General features: G+C 41.2%; 2 protein-coding genes across 2 annotated transcripts in view; one reads left to right on the top strand and one right to left on the bottom strand.

Annotated features, from left to right (window-relative positions):
• PAWR (pro-apoptotic WT1 regulator) overlaps nt 1-16995 on the bottom strand; it is a 102665-nt gene extending 85670 nt beyond the window's left edge. The window contains exons 1-2 of the mRNA XM_033866301.2: nt 16836-16995; nt 15634-16321 (exon numbers count right to left, since the gene is read on the bottom strand). Coding sequence (XP_033722192.1) covers nt 15634-16173 — 540 coding nt within the window. The 5' untranslated portion in view covers nt 16174-16321; nt 16836-16995. The remainder of the gene's footprint in view (nt 1-15633; nt 16322-16835) is intronic.
• Nucleotides 6641-7193, top strand: LOC117314189 (large ribosomal subunit protein uL23). The gene has a single exon (XM_033866302.2). The coding sequence runs from the start codon at nt 6668-6670 to the stop codon at nt 7136-7138; it is 471 nt and encodes a 156-aa protein (XP_033722193.1). The 5' UTR covers nt 6641-6667; the 3' UTR covers nt 7139-7193.
• Nucleotides 16996-17495: the final 500 nt, after the last annotated feature.

Genomic DNA, 17495 nt, shown 5'->3' with positions numbered 1-17495 from the left:
GTAATATGCTATCAAACAGCTTTGCATGCTACAGAGCAATCATCGGTGAAAGGAAGAGTTGTTACCTGATGCAGCAAACTTCATTGTCTTATCTTAAGGAATTGCCACTGCCACCCCAGCCTTCAGCAACCAGCACCCTGATCAGTCAGCAGGCATCCGGCAAGACCCTCCACCAGCAAAAAAAATTATGACTTGCTGGAAGCTCAGATGGTTAGCAATTTTTTAGCAATTAAGTATTCTTTAATTAAGGTATGTACATTTTTTTAGATATAACGCTAATAGACGACAGTATAGTGCAAACATAACTTTTATATGCACTAGAAAACCAAAAAGTGCATGTGACTTGCTTCATTGCAATGTTCACTTTATTATAGTGATCTAGAACAAAATCTACAACATCTCTGAGGTATGCCTATAAATTAAAAAGAAATATTACTATGAACAAATTTGAGTGCTTCAAATGATCTACAAAGTAGAGCTCTGAAGGTAGCATCAAAGCAAACTACCAATTGTAATACCTGTATCCTTCTACTCTATGGGTTTCAAAGCTGAGGTATATTTCCTAATATAAACCCTCTATCCCAGGAATTCCCTGGTGGTCCAGTGGTTAGGACTCGGTGCTCTCACTGCCAGGGGCCTGGGTTCTATCCCTGGTTGGGGAAATGAGATACCACAAGCCACGCGGTGCAGCCAAAAAATAAATAAATAAACCCTGTATCTCAATCAGGTTGCTAACTCCCACCTTTGTACCACTGCCCACTCTGCTCTCTCTCAGTCTGAAATATGACTCTCCTCTTCACCTGCCCATTTCTTATCAGTCCTTCAAGATCAGCTCAAATCTCACACTCCCTCCGTGAAACTTCCTGGACTATTCAGTCCTCTACGGAACTCTCACTTCTCTGTACTAAGAGTATGGCATTATTTACCACTTTATTACACATTTTTTTAAATGTTTCAAAATTATCTTATTTCTCCAAATTAGATTTTAAATTGCTCAAGGAAAAAAACATGAATTAGAGTTTGTCCAAATCCTGGCAATGCTGGTAACAACAGACATAGCAACTCAGATGCCCAAAAGGCCTAATTCAGTGTCTAATATGCAATACATACTAAGAAGGTAGCAAATGTGTTGTAGCTTTACTGGAACATCTGAATTATTAAATATTCTGTAGCCATTAAGAATAACAACACAGCTATATATATATTCACTGACATATAAAGATGATCATAAGATAGTAAGAGCAAAAAGGTTATAACATTTGTAGAATGACTAAATTTCTGGACTTATATATTTATTTTAGGTGTATGCCCAAAAATATCCTCAAAAATTGTACACTAAAACTATAAAGTAATAGTTATCATTGGACAGTGGGAATTACATTTATGAAACCAAAAAATTAACATCTCCGCTTTCAAGAAAAGTTTAAAAGGAAATAATATTCATGATATAATGTCAAGCTTAAAGATAGGTTATAGGGGCTTCCCTGGTGGCGCAGTGGTTAAGAATCCGCCTGCCAATGCAGGGGACACCCCCTGGTGTCCTGGTCCGGGAAGATCCCACATGCCGCAGAGCAACTAAGACCGTGCACCACAACTACTGAGCGTGCGCTCTAGAGCCCGCGAGCCACAACTACTGAAGTCTGCATGCCTAGAGCCCGTTCTTTGCAACAAGGGAAGCCACTGCAATGAGAAGCCCGCACACTGCACCGCTCGCCACAACTAGAGAAAGCCCATGAGCAGCAACAAAGACCTAACGCAGCCAAAAAAAAAAAAAGTAAATAAAAAAAAAAGTAAATAAATAAAATTTAAAAAAATAAAAAATAAAGATAGGCTATAAAAATGTACATAGAATATAATCCCAATTAATAAAAATGAAAGAATGTATGTCAAATCGATAGCAGTAATCTATAGCTGATGTTTGCACAATCCTGTTTTGGCTGTTTAACTTCAAATTTTCTGCAATGAGAAAGCACTGCCTTTAAATCATCAAAAATAAACACTATTCCTAATACGTGATTTGGAGAAGCACTTAACTTCCTCTAAGTAAGAGAGGGCAGAAGGAAGGGAGACAGGAAGGGAGGAAGGGAACATCTGTAGAAGCTGAATGAATAAAGGCAGGAAAAGAATCAAAGGCAATGCCCATCCTTTAGCATCTGTATTCCAAGCATCTGTATTCCAAGATGAACTAAAAGAATCTGGGAGTGGAATTAACACCTGTTTTTATATCAAATACAGGAAAAAGTCTAAACCCAGGGACAAAATTAAGCTATAAACCTCTTCTTGATTACACTCAGAACAGAATCTGACAATTTAATATCACCAGAGCCCCCACCTCCACTCCATCCCACTCCCCTAAAAAGTCACCCCTAAATCTTCAGTACATAATTATTTTTGGTATAACTTTGCTTAGGGCCTATCCTCTCGTTTCTTTTTAACCCATGTGAAAATCTGGATTTATTTATTCTATTATATGCATATTATTTTTACAGGATTTTATATTGTTTAACATTCTTGAATAGGTACCTGTCTCTGAAGAAGAAAATTCCCTTAATGACTTCAAATTAGGCAGGCAAAACTTACTCCATTCTGGAAGCTGTCAGAGTTATTGTATAAATAGGTATGGACAAAGGAAGGAAATGCTTAGCCAATAATACTAACAAAGAACAGCAGAATAAAGTCTGAATTCCCTGGCATGACATTCAGATCCATCACAATTGGTCCATATCATTCCTATTTAGCTGTTCTCCATTCACTCCCAATCATGAATTCTGTGCATGTCAGTTTCCTCTGTAAGAACATATCCCTCCCTCTTTCCAACAATGATAACCAACGTGTGAGCACTGGCACCTAAACAAATGTGAGTCCAAGTTTGCCAGTATAGCTTTGGGCAAGTCACAACTTCTATGAAGCTCAACTTCCTCATCTTGTAAAATGAGAAATATAAAAAAATCTACCTTGTGAGTTAATGTGAAGATCAGATATAATGCACAGAAAGTTCCCAGCAAAGTGTTGTGCACACAGTAGGCATGCAATGTAATGCTATTATCTCTTGGTTCTGTGCCTTCCCTTATCTAGAATGTTACTGTGTACCCTCTGCACTTGGGAAGTCTTCATCAGTCAAGTCTCAGGGCTTAATACCACCTCATCAAATATAAAGCTTTCTTTGACTCCCTCATGTAACTGGTGGCTCCCTTTTCTGAGCTAGTTCAGTACTTTCTTCTTTTCTATATTGCAGTTTTTATAACATCAAATTATAATTATTTGTTATCTGTTATGGACTGAATATTTGTGTTTCTCCAAAATTTCTATGTTGATAATTCAAAAAGAGTCATGTACGACAATGTTCCTTGCAGCTCTATTTACAATAGCCAGGACATGGAAGCACCCTAAGTGTCCATCGACAGATGAATGGATAAAGAAGATGTGGCACATATATACAATGGAATATTACTCAGCCATAAAAAGAAACGAAATTGAGTTATTTGTAGTGAGGTGGATGGACCTAGAGTCGTCATACAGAGTGAAGTAAGTCAGAAAGAGAAAAACAAATACCATATGCTAACACATATATATGGAATCTAAAAAAAAAGGTCATGAAGAACCTAGGGGCAGGACGTAAATAAAGACGCAGACCTTCTAGAGAATGGACTTGAGGCCACGGGGAGTGGGAAGGGTAAGCTGGGACGAAGTGAGAGAGTGGCATGGACATATATACGCTACCAAATGTAAAATAGATAGCTAGTGGGAAGCAGCCACATAGCACAGGGAGATCAGCTCAGTGCTCTGTGACCACCTAGAGGGGTGGAATAGGAAGGGTGGGAGGGAAGGAGACGCAAGAGGGAAGAGATATGGGGATATATGTATATGTATAGCTGATTCACTTTGTTATAAAGCAGAAACTAACACACCATGTAAACCAATTATACTCCAATAAAGATGTTAAAAAAAAACAAGCTAAAAAAAATTCCTATGTTGAGATCATAAACCGCAATGTGATAATATTAGAAGATGGGGCCTTTGGGCGGAGATTAGGTCATGAAGGTGGAGTCCTCATGAATGGGATTAGTGCTCTGATAAAAGGGACCCCAGAGATCTCTCTCAACCCCTTCCACCATGTGAGGACAGAGTGAACCAAGAAGCAGGCTCTCACCAAACACAGATTCTGCTGCTGTCTTGATCTTGGGAGTCCAAGATCACAGCCTCGAGAATTGTGAGAAATAAATTTCTGTTGTTTATATACCACCCAGTTCATGATATTCTGTTATAGCTGCCTAAACTAAGACATTACTTTTTCTCTAAGAGAACACCTGAAGTTCCTTAAAGACTGCTGATAATGTAACTCATTGTATCACGGAGCACTGGGCCTGGGGCACAGAGAAGGCACTCAAATGTTTTTGAGTAAACCAACTAAAAAAGAATCTACCAAAAGTGCTGTAGCACCCAAGGGAGAAGAGTGACAAGGGCAAATGCTAAAGAAGGTCAGGTAGGATGAAAATAGAAAAGAAGCTGTCACGTTGGCAATTATGAGGCCATAAGCAAACTTGGCAAGATCAATTTTAATAAAGTAATGGGACTGAGCAGTGAAATGGGAGTTAGCAGGTGAAAACAACGCCTTTAAGTTGAGCAATTAAGGAAAGAAAAGTAAGTTGAAGGTGAAGCAGAATTAAGGGAACATTCCTTCATGGCAAGATGAACCAACAGAGAAAGGCTGAGTATTTAAGAAGGAATAAAATAATAAAATAAGCGAGATTCCAGATAGTAATCAGGAGAGTTAGCCTGGCGGGGGCGTGGTGGGGGAGAGGCAGGACTGCAACACTCAGCTACAGGGAAGAAGGCTGAGGCCGAAATACAACTTAAATTCTGAGATAAAAGTAGTCTGGGAAAACCAAGTTAACACTTTTTTATAATGGACTAGATGATCTCTAAAGACTTTTCGAGTTCAAAACACCCAGTTATGTGATTTTCTAATACCAAAGAAAAACCCTCTAAAATCCATCCACTGCTTTCCTTTTCTACCAGCACTGCCCTAGCAATCAGTATTAGTATATGGTTAAATGAGTATTCTCAGCTCTAGTCACCGTCTGCTCCCTAGATCTTTCTCTACCTCGCTACTTGGATTGATCTTCCCATGCCACTGTTTTACATATTTTGGATATATGGATGTGGATATGAATACAGATATAAATAGATACATAGATATGTATGTATGTATGGGCATATACATATACACTCTAGCATTTGTTTAGAAAACTGTATTTGTTCCAAAGTAATATGTTAGGGAGCAAGTTGAGCATAACACAAATTTCACATTTGCTTCTGTGCAACTGCAAGAAACACTAGGTGAGCAGAGAAAACACTACCCAGCCACACAGAAACACACACACCACAAAGGTCTGCCAGGTAGCTCAGTTCACTCACTGCATGTGTTATGAGCTATACCCATCCATATCTGGTGTTGAACTTTCAATCCAATTTCAGATAGCCCTTCTTCCACCACTTCACAAGTTGCAACCTTTTTGACACCCACTTCTGTAAGCAAACTTCAGGCCTTTTACAAGGTAAAGTGTCATATTTATTGCAGTACTTCTATATTTAACCATTTAACATGTATAAAATTGTGCTAGTCTTCATTAGGTTTCTGTCTTTTCACATGTCACTGACAAAGTTTTTGAGTGTTCTGCCCCTAAACTCCATTTTTCCATACACCCTGGGGTTTTTAATCATGTGACTTTTGCATACCATGTTGAGTTTTATGAACTTGTATGTTGAGTTATAGCTTACACACACTTATAATTACTGCAGCTCTAATCACGAATTTCCCGCCAAAATCAAAGGCAACAGAGGAGGTAAAAAAAAAAAAAAAAATCTCAGGCATCCTTCACAATTATCTGAAGATCCCAGTACCTATAAGATGCTTTGAATGACCCAAACACATTTCTTGAATGGTTCAGGAAACACAATATATGAAAAGGAATAAATAGCTGTTTAGCAGTAGGGCCAATAAAGCAATGTTGAAATATTTTAACATCAAAAAACACAAACATATCCATCCCTAAAGACAGAGAGTATACTGGTGGTTGTCAGGGGCTGGAGGGAGGGTAGAATGGAGAGTTACTGTTTAATAGGTATATAGTTTCAGTTCTACAAGATGAAAAGAGTTATGGGGATGGTAGTGGTGATTTCTGCACAACAATGTGAATGTGTTTAATACCACTGAATGTACACTTAAAAATGGTTAAGATCTTATGTATGGGTATTTTACCATGATTAAAAAACAAAATCCAACTCTCGGACTTCCCTGGTGGTGCAGTGGTTAAGAATCTGCCTGCCAATGCAGCGGACACGGGTTCGAGCCCTGGTCCGGGAAGATCCCACATGCCAGGGAGCAACTAAGCCCGTGGGCCACAACTACTGAGCCTGCACTCTAGAGCCCGCGAGCCACAACTACTAAGCCCGAGTGCCACAACTACTGAGCCTGAGCTCTAGAGCTCGCGTGTCACAACTACTGAGCCCGTGTGCCACAACTACTGAGCCCGTGTGCCACAACTACTGAAGCCCATGCACCTAGAGCCTGTGCTCTGCAACAAGAGAAGCCACCGCAATAAGAAGCCCACGCAAGGACTCTATAAGCCCGTGGAAACAAGTCTCGGAAACCCTTTTCACGAAGATGGCACCGAAAGCGAAGAAGGAAGTCCCTGCCCCTCCCAAAGCCGAAGCCAAAGCAAAAGCTTTGAAGGCCAAGAAAGCAGTGTTGAAAGGCGTACACAGCCACAAAAAAAAGAAGATCCGGACGTCACCCACCTTCCGACGGCCCAAAACACTGCGGCTCAGGAGGCAGCCCAAATATCCTCGGAAGAGCGCCCCTAGGAGAAACAAGCTTGACCACTATGCCATCATCAAGTTCCCCCTCACCACCGAGTCAGCCATGAAGAAAATAGAAGACAACAACACACTGGTGTTCATTGTGGATGTCAAGGCCAACAAGCACCAGATTAAACAGGCTGTGAAGAAGCTCTATGACATTGACGTGGCTAAGGTCAACACCCTGATCAGGCCTGATGGAGAGAAGAAGGCATATGTTCGACTGGCTCCTGACTATGACGCTTTGGATGTTGCCAACAAAATTGGGATCATCTAAACTGAGTCCAGCTGACTAATTCTAAATATAAAAGTTTTCACTAGGAAAAAAAAAAAAAAAAGAAGCCCACGCAAGACCCAATGCAACCAAAAATAAAAAAATTTTTTTAAAAAAAATCCACCCCTATTTTTGAAGAACACCACCATAAAAATATTCATAATGAATGACTAAATATACACAAAAACCTGTATAGTGTGGTTCCATTTTTTATGTAGATAGAAAAAGGACTATAACAAATATTAATATGTATAACAGGTCATTGGTTTCTCTATCTTTTTTTGTATTTACACAAGGGAACTACAATGAATACATTACTGTTTTAACACATTTTTACCAGCAGAAAAAAAATATTTAAGATACAAATTTGATTTGGATCAACTTTTGCTGGCATTACAGAATATCAAGAGGTCTTGTCAAGAATTTGAGACCTAAAGTAACTTCTTTGACTATTTCAGCTAAAATACTTTCTATTCATATTCCTCAGGTACCATCTTCTGAACGTTCATTTTGTTCTTCATAACTCAGATTTCCATTCTTTTTAAATACTACTAAAAGTATTCTGCAAGGAATTCCAAAAGTAATAGAAAATCATTTCATACTTCATATAATCTGAAAATTTCTCAAATAAGATTAAGTAGTTCAGTTACATGCCCATAGATAAGCTGAATATTAAAAGGTATCTTTTAAAGTTAATTTTATTACAAAACATGTTTTCATCAGATGTTTTTCAAACTGTATTTTATTATTTTTATTTATTATTCAATTAGTCTCTTAACAGTTTATAAAAAGAGCCTGCAAACAAAATTTTAGCTGTCACAGAATTGTAATCTACAACATAAATTCTCTCCTATCTGTTCATTTCAGCAAAACTCTAATAAAATACTCACTTTCAGAACACAACAGCCCTTTTTCTTTAAATTCAACTTATAAAGCAAATGAAACTATTATTGAAAACCACATTGTAACCTATAAAAATTTGGTGAAGGAAATTTCTAAAGACTATCACCGAATAAACGTTTATTAGCCAATTCACGTGCTTAGTTTTGAACTCACTGGAGCTGTTTTTGCCCTTTATGTATATAATTTTGCTGCTTTTAGAAATTAAATATTGTTATAATTTTATTCAGACATGGTGCCTGGCATATTTTTAAGTAACCCAAGGAGAATGTAATAAATAGCTGAGGCTCAATTCCAACACCAGTATGTACACAGCTATAAACAAAACTGCACAAGACTTGGGCTTCCCTGGTGGCACAGTGGTTGGGAATCTGCCTGCCATTGTGGGGGACACAGGTTCGAGCCCTGGTCTGGGAGGATCCCACATGCCACGGAGCAGCTGGGCCCATGCGCCACGGCTGCTGGGCCTGCGCTCTGGAGCCTGCAAGCCACAACTACTGAGCACGTGTGCCACACAACAGGGGAGGCCGCCACACCGCAGCAAAGAGCGGCCCCCACTCACCGCAACCGGAGAGAGCCCACGCACAGCAACGGAGACCCAACTCAGCCAAAAATAATTAAATAATTTTTTTAAAAAAATGGATAAGACTTACACCAAAAGTTGCCTCAGCAATAAGCAAATATGTTAAGAATCAATTGGCTAGCTAAGGACACCGACAGGTCTAATATGTAAGAGTAGTAAACAAAAGGAGAAAAGTCTTCACTTGAGACTATTTTGACAAGATGGACAAAACCTGTTTTAAGAGTTTGAACTAATTATTAAACATATTTACAAACATACACTTTCCCTTAAAGAATATAAAAAAGAAAAATGAGTAAAAGTACAGTTCAAATTACACGTGAAGTATTAGAGGTTTCTTCTGTAGGCTAGGCTTCTGCAAGAAGCAAGACAGACAACATTTTGTACTAAATATATGACATTACATAAATGTTTAAGATCCTCTGAATTTCCAAGTACCTCAAGTTGTCTCTGTTAAAATATCTATAAAGTTCTTAATTAAAAGGGAAAAATAAGAATGTTTAACATCCCAGTAAGAAATTTCCACTAGACATCAACAACCACCTTTCAATGTAACCTACACAGTAACTATAATTTATCATTTGGTCATTCTTAGAACATTTTCAGAAACGTTATCTCACAGGATTATTATATGAATTAAATAAAATAATCAGTATCAATTTCATTTCACAGATCAGTAAACCAGTACAGAGCATTTAAGTCAGTTCTCAAACTTTAGTATGTACAAGAATCACTCAAGAACATGTTAAAATGATGTCTTAAGTAACTCCTTCCGACCCGCAGACTGAAGTGGATCCCAGAAATCTGCATTTTAAATAAATAACACAGGTGATATTGGTACAGGTGGTTCCCCCCACCCCAACCCAGCCACATCTTTTAGGACCCTGATTTAAGTAATGTATGACTAAAGCCATTAATGGCATAAAACTCCATTTTTACTCTGAATCAAAGTTCCCAAAAGTTTAGATGGTAGAGCTTTACAGATCTCATGAAAGATACGTAAAATTTTAAACAAGTTGAAAATATTACATTCAATTAAATTAAGTACCTCTTATACTAAATTCCAGTAAAAACAAGTGGTAGTAGACGTCTAAGTTTTTTAAGAAACTTAAAACTGAGGAGATTCTACCATTTCATTTCTCTGTGAAATGCAGGAAAAGCTGAAATTAAATTATATTAACTTAATAGCTTCTCGTGGTTTGAATACTGTTGCACTTTACTGAGTAGGGAGCTAAAACTTAGGTACCACAGGTTCTAGGAACATAATTAAAAAATTAAGATGAAAATGTAAAAGCACTTAGAGCACAGCTTTGTGAATACACTGAAAACCACTGAACTGTACACTTTGAAAGGGTGAGTTTTATGGTATGTAAATTATATCTCACTTTTTAAAAAGAAAAAAACTCTTAGAAAATTTCAAACTAGTATTTTCCAGTAATTTTAAATTTCTAAGACATTATATCAGCATTACTATTAAACAGCATAATTATTTTCTGGCCTATATCACAGATGCTGAAAACCAGTGCAGAAATAATAAAGAACATAAATAAGGCTGCTAGCTTGACAAAGATTTTAAACAAGAATTGTAATACCACTGTTTATATATTTATTTGCTCTCAAATTCTTCCAGTAAAGTCCCACTTCATCTGCCTTTTATAACAGGGTTATTTTCAAATTCTATAGTAATTTATTAGCATCTTATAAAATAATCTTTTATTTCTTTATTTCTTTTTATTTCAATAATCTTGTATTTCTTAAACTAGGTATATAGTATGTAATACACTGAAATATAATAAGATGGTTATTAAGCACCAGACTTTGAAGACAGACTACTTTGCTTCTTACCACATATATGGCCTCTGGCAAGTAACTTATCCTTTCTGCCCCATTTTCCCATAGGGCTGTAGAGAGAATTAAATGCACCAATATACGTAAGGTGCTTAAGTCAGTGCCTGGCACTTAATAAACACACCATAAATATCATCTACTTTAATTACATAATAATTATTTTTATGTAAAAAGGCCTCTCAGCTTAGAAAACTCATTACAAATCCTGATAATATTAAAATTTCAATTTTCTTTATCAATTTAGGAAAGCTGCAACTAAAATATTATTAAGGAACCTAGGTATTTATGCTGTTTCTACCCTATTCACAAGTCCAATTTTCTCCAACTCTGAGTCACTATTAGTTCTTCTCCTGACTCATCACATAGAAAGGTAGACAGTCTGGAATATAATTGGCATACTAAAAGGCATTTCTTAATCTATCTGGATTTATAAGATTTACTAAGTGGAACTTGTCCTATATAATGGTCAAAAAATATGCTAAATAATTATGACTTAAACTGTGTTCACTTAAAAGTGTTTGTACATATCAAACGTTCCTTCAAAGTATGTAGTAGGTGTTATAACCCCATCTTGACTGAAAAACAACATATCACTTAAGTAAAATCGAAGATCCACATTTTCTGACTGCTAGCCAAAAGCAGATTAATAATTTGCTGATGATCTGGTGTTCAAAATTTTGCCAAGCAAACTACAGACTAGAAGCTCAGAAGCAATCTCTGAGCCTACAAATTTGACCTTAACTTCTATTCAATTCCATACTTTCATTGTTTTCCCCATTCAGATGTTCAAATCATTTAAGATAACCTCTAATAAAAAGTTATTGAAAAAAATCTAGGGACGTAAGCTAAATAATGCAACATAAATTAAAAACTCCACTTTCCCTAGACACAAAAAAACAAATACTTTTAAAATACTACTCTACCACTTATTCACTTTCCATGTGATCTTGAGTCATTTAAACTCTCCAAGCCTCCACCTTCTCCTCTGGAAATGGGGATAAAAAGAGTAACTATAACTACCATATGGGATTGCTGTGAGCATTAATCAAGACAACACATAAAACACTTTAGCCAACCACTATGAAAACAGTTAAGTTTCAATAAATGTTAACTTCTATATATAAATCCAAACTTTAGCATCATTTGACCTCTATCTATTGAAAGATTTTATTTTCTATGAAAACCATCTGTTAACCCATTCACGCACACCTACCCAATGGCAATAACTTCACAAGCACTCTGAAAATGTGGATATTAACAGTCGAGGAAGTTATAGTCCCCTCCTCTTGAGTTAGGTACCCTGCTCAGGAAATAGCCTGTACTTAGCACTGTACTACTTAACACAGTTCCCTATATTACTTGAGAGCCCCTTGTGGGCAAGCCCTGTGTCCTATTATTCATTTCTGTATCCCGAGACTGAAACCCAATAGTTCTAAAACCTGACTCACAAGGGGAGGTTATCAAAATATTAATGCCTGGGATCCATCCCAGACCCATTAAATCTAAGAAGGTCAGGGAGGTAGAAGACAAGTAATCAGCAAGGGGGGAGCATTTTTTTAACATCCTCACGTGATGTTAGTGTGCTGCCACAGTTAAAAACCACTGCACTCTGACATTTAAAATACTATACAAACAGGTATGTATACGTGTGTGAATATATAAATATATAGGTAAAGAAATATAAGTCTCAGTTCAAGACCCTCAACCTCACAGCTACTCCTAGCCCCATCATCTCTTTCCTTTAAACAGACAACACTGTTAATAAACAATTAGTTACATGCTGCGTTAAGATGGTTTTTAAACTGTTAACTCAGTACAGTACTTAAGCTTCTTCATGTAATTATGCCTTAGCCTTCTTCCTAGATTACAGTCTTGCTCCTTGAAAATATACACTGCCTTATTCTTCTTGTTTTCTCCACAGTGCTTATGATAGTGCCTTGAACACCAACATGTAATAAACATGTAGCTGATCTAATAAATGCATACAAAAATTATCAGCAGGAAGTATGTCACATCCAAATTAACCAATTTGGGCTATGACTCAAAAACAGAAAAAGTAAAAAGTCAGAAAAAAGTTTAAAAAAACCTCTAACTTAGTAAATAAGAACAACTAAAGTTTATCTCATTAATGAGCATCTATATATTTGCATTTATTACGGCCATCACATGCAGTATCCCATCACCATCCACCACTTTAAGATTCTAAACTGCTTCCTTACTAAAACTATCTTCCAGTTGCTTGTGGTATCTTTAGCTGCTGTCATGTTCTTTTGTAACAACTTTACAATACTCTGTAATTAGTAAAATAAGTTAATGAAAGTCACAACAAATGTGTCACACGTGCTTAATAAATACGTCTTGAAGAAACAATGTTTATCAACCACTAAAATAGACTCTTTGCATACAAGTTACATGCTAATCTCTAATATAAATTTAGATGGGAATACTGTCTGAAAATAAGAGAGTCTTATTCAACACTATATATAATACAAGTCTAATTGTGAGTATTGACAGACTGATGATTTTCTGCTTTTATAGTATTTTCATACCTGAAAATTCTATTAAATAGTATATGACTTTAAAAAATAGGAGTGCTAAGCTGTATTACACAAGAAACTCCACAGCAACTGGCATTCGCAATGTTGAAACTACTAAGAGAAATGAATGGCACACAATTCTAAAAAAAAAAAAAAATTTAAAGATATGAAAATGACTCACCTTAAAAGTTTTGTGTCATACATGTACCACTATTAACAATCTGAAAGACTTATGTTGTTTTTAAAAATCTGAAAATATGGGGACTTCCCTGGTGGCGCAGTGGTTAAGAATCCGCCTACCAGTGCAGGGGACCCGGGTTCAAGCCCTGGTCCGGGAAGATCCCACATGCCGCGGAGCAACTAAGCCCATGTGCCACAACTACAGAGCCTGTGCTCTAGAGCCCGCGAGCCACAACTACTGAGCCCACTGCCACAACTACTGAAGCCCACGTGCCTAAGGCCCATACTCTGCAACAAGAGAAGCCACCCAATGAGAAGTCCGCGAACCGCAACAAAGAGTAGCCCCCGCTCGCCGCAACTAGAGAAAGCCTGTGAGCAGTAACAAAGACCCAAGGCAGCCAAAAAAATAAATAAATTTTAAAAAAAACTGAAAATATGGGGAGGAGGCACTCAAGAAATATGCCTGCTAATTAGATACTGTGGTAAAACATTACCATGTTTTGTTGGGTCCTACAGCATTAAACAGATAGAGCCGGAGTTACCACAAAAAGAAAGCAGTACACAATTCCCTATTCAATAAAAAAGGTTCAAATTCCACAGTCAAAAAAATGGTACCCTGGGTTGTTTGTTTTTAAGGAAGATTAAATTTAGGAGTTGCCAACACCCAAACGAAAAACATTCCAGAGTATCAGACTCAATTGTAGTGGGGAGTCATCTACATTCTCAGCACTACGTTCCCTTACCCAAAACAGGAATATTAACAAAGGATGCTTCTTAGGATCTCACGAGATACACCATACTTATTTACCCCCGGTAAACATTACCCTTGTTTAAAAACCAAAAACAAAAAGATACTTGAGAAATAACAATTTTAGCACAAGCAGCCAGACAAAAAATGAAGTTTAACATCTGCCAAGATATTCCCCAAAATAAGACCCCTGTCAAATGAACAATGAGGAAAAGATTGCAAATGACAAATTCTTTTATTTGGACCATCAGCTACTTTTAAAAAGAAAGTTGAGGAATGTAGCTTTTCCAAAGCCTTCTCTTCAGTTTCTCCCTAATCTTCATATTTTTAACTTAAAAAAAAAAAACCCTAGAAATTTGATTAACACTCTTATGAATTCCTTTTAAAGCAATTTAATGAGTAACAGATCTTTTGTGCAAGTAGGAAACCACAGAGGGCAGTTTTGCTGGCTGATAAAAATCTCTCTGAAACACTCATAAAAATATACCCTTCAAAGACAAACTCTGATTTTCCAGGTATGGAAATTATATTAAGACTTAAAAATTTGGGTATGTTTGATATACACCCTAACTTACTGCAAATGCTTTTACTTGAACCACAATTAAAGTTGGTGAATTCTTACTATTTATTTACTGTGTGTCAAAGTTGAATAAATTAGAAGGCCAGGAGGAAAAAAAAGGTAAAACCTAGAACCAATGAGAAAAAGATGCAACTACTTCGGGTGAAACAAGGTTATTGAATCACTTCCCCAAACCGGTGAGTTACTATTAAAGTAACCAAATACTTGTTAGAGGATTGTTTTGTTTTGTTGAGGGTAGAGAAAGGTGCAGTTATACCCCAAGTAGAAATGTTTCACCAGTAACTCTGTAATGGGAAGATGCTGCTGCCTGCATAATGGTTTTTGAGACTGCTCAAAAATACCAAAAAAAAAAAAAAAAAAAACCCAACAACAACCCAAAAAACAAAAAATTCCCAACCCTACCACAAATGTTTTCCAGAATACACAGAGCCAAATACTTAAATACAGGGAGAGAGCACTTTAGCAAAAAGAATTGAGGGTTGCTACAGCGTTCCTAATGTCCACAATACCACTCAGAAAAAAACTCGTGTGTGTGTGTGTGTGTGTGTGTGTGTGTGTGTGTGCGCGCGCGTGCTGGGGAGCACTATTTCCAAAAGCTGGTTTATATATGAAATAGAGCATATGCTCAACTGGATATACTTATCTTGGGTTCATTGAAAGATAAAGCTGTCTGGGAGAGTGCTAAAGCCACGTTTTCTTTACAGGTGCTATTAAACACTGTTAAGAGAGAAGAAGAGATAAACTATCTGATAATTTGAGACGGGCACGTGGGAAACTAAAGTACGTGGTCATCACCATTAATCAATTTTTCTAACTGATCAAGCATAAACAAACAAGGCTAGGTGGGCAAGTTCTAGAGCCCCGAGTTGTCTTTCCAACACTGAAAAGAAGGATCCTGGGTCTGAGACCTTAGCCGGGAAGCCTGAAAAGCACGCGTCCGACTTTGGATTTGGGGAACTTCCCAGCAAGCATTTGTTGAGAGTAAAACTCCATCACCCCCTGCCTGCCTAACTCAGTGAAAGGCTAAGAAGTGCAGGCTCGAGGGGGAAAGCTCTGGGCCCTGGAGAGAAGACACCAGGAGGCGGCAGCCCTCCAGGGTCCGGCCGCGGCCCCCGCCCGGCTCACCTCTGCGGCAGGGATGTTGACCACGCCGGTGGAGCGCCGCTTCTCCCGCAGCTTCCTCTTCTCGATCTGCCCCTTGCCTTTCCTGGCGCTGGGGCCCGAGCTCTTGCCCTTCTCCAGGGCGCCGTCCCGCTCCTCCTCGCCGTCCCGTGCGGGGGCTGCCCCCGAAGCGGCAGCGGCGGCGGCGGCGGCGGCGGCGGCGGCGGCGGGGGACTCATCCTCCGGCCGCCGCGGGCCGGGGGCGGCGCGACTCAGCTGCGCAGGGCCCACGGCGCAGTTCACGCCCCCGGGGCCGGGGGCGGCAGGTGCGGCGGCGGCGCCTGGGAGGTTGTTGTTCAGCTCGTTGGCCGCAGCGGCGGCCGAGGTACCCAGGGGCCCCGGCGGGAGCTTCCCGGCCGCGTCGCCCGTGCCCCCACCGGGGGCGGCCGGGCCCGGGGGATTCTGCTTGGCGCGCATCTTCTCGCGCTTCGCCTTCCACTCCTCCAGGAAGTCTGTGGTGCTGCCGCCGCTGCCGCCGCCGGTCCGGTAGCCACCGGTCGCCATATTCCCAGCGGGGCCGGCCGGGCTCTCACCTCAGGCCGCCGGCCCCGACTCCGGCCGCCGCCCCCTCTTCCTTCCCGCCACCCGGAGGAGGCGAGGGAACGACCCCCGGGCGCGGGGGTGGCCGCGGCTCCCCCAGGGACCGGCTGGTCTGCAGGGAAACACAAAAGGGGGCGGAGAAGAGAAGCGTAAGATCCTCGCCCGGCCCGAGGGTCTGCCCCGCGGCCGCGCCCCTCGGAGACCCACAGAGAGCGCGCCCACTCAGCCCCGCAGGCGAGGAGCCGCAGAGTCCCCACCCTGCAAAGTTTCTCCGACGCACCTACACGGCTGGCCCGGACGATCACCGCCCCTCGAGGGGTGGAGAGAGGCACGGTCCCCACCCCCGGCCCGCCTGCCCGCCCGCCCGCCCGCCCCATCCCCGCCGGGGTCCGAGCCTGCGGCGGTCGCGGGACCCGGACCAGACCCCCCACCTGTCGACCCGTCGCATCTCCAACCCTCGCTCCGGTCCGGGGTCCCCGCGACCGACACACTCATTCCCGGGACGAGGCGCGGAGTCCCCTAACCGACTCGCGGAGGAGGCGGGACGCCTCCCGACCCAGCAGTCCAGCCGAGTCCAGGGGGACGGGTGCGCGTGTGGAGCGCGGACCGACCGGGCGGCCCCTTACCTGGGAGGAGTTGGGGGGACGAGGAGCGGGACTGGGTGCTGGCGCCCAGGTGAGCCGAAGCAGCCGCGCGGAAAGACCCGCGGCCAGCTCTCTGTCCTGAGCCCGCGGCGCTCCCGGGCTAGGAGGGGGGAGGGAGGGAGGGAGGGAGGGAATGAGGGAGGGGAGGGAAGGGAACGAGGGGAGCCGAGCGGCGCCGAAGCGCCGGCGGAAAGGACCGAGACCGCGCGCGAGGGGCGCGGCGCGCGGTGGGGGCGGCGGGGCCCGCCGACGCCCCGCCCCCGGCGCTCAGGTGCGCGGAGCCGCGTCCAGCCCGCTGCTGCCGCCAGTCCCGCGCCAGCAGATGCGACCGCACATTCCTGGGCGCGCAACCTCGCGGCGGCCGACCTGCCGGCGCCTCCGACGCTGGAGCGTGAACCGCCCTCCACGCCCTTCTCCCCGTTCCTCTTCTCCGCCTCTCCAGTCTCCCACCACTCTTCCTTTTAAGTACAAGACATATTCTTCCAGGGAAAATCACAAATACTGCTGGCTGAGGGGGAAAGTGCATGATTCAGGGCCTGACTAGCTAGGATGGAAAAATACTCTCGCGTCCCTTTTCCTAGTCGCTGCCCCCTTTTCAGATGTACTGGGGTGGCAAACAGGAGAGTGGAAACGGCTAAAACC

Source organism: Tursiops truncatus, chromosome 11 (assembly GCF_011762595.2).
Source record: "Tursiops truncatus isolate mTurTru1 chromosome 11, mTurTru1.mat.Y, whole genome shotgun sequence".
In the NCBI taxonomy this organism is placed as follows: domain Eukaryota; kingdom Metazoa; phylum Chordata; class Mammalia; order Artiodactyla; family Delphinidae; genus Tursiops; species Tursiops truncatus.
Note: the sequence above shows the minus strand (reverse complement) of the source record. Positions and strands in the feature narration are given on the sequence as shown.

What these genes read in the sequence shown, in the direction of transcription:
- LOC117314189 (XM_033866302.2), top strand. Translation starts at nt 6,668, where the DNA reads ATGGCACCGAAAGCGAAGAAGGAAGTCCCTGCCCCTCCCAAAGCCGAA.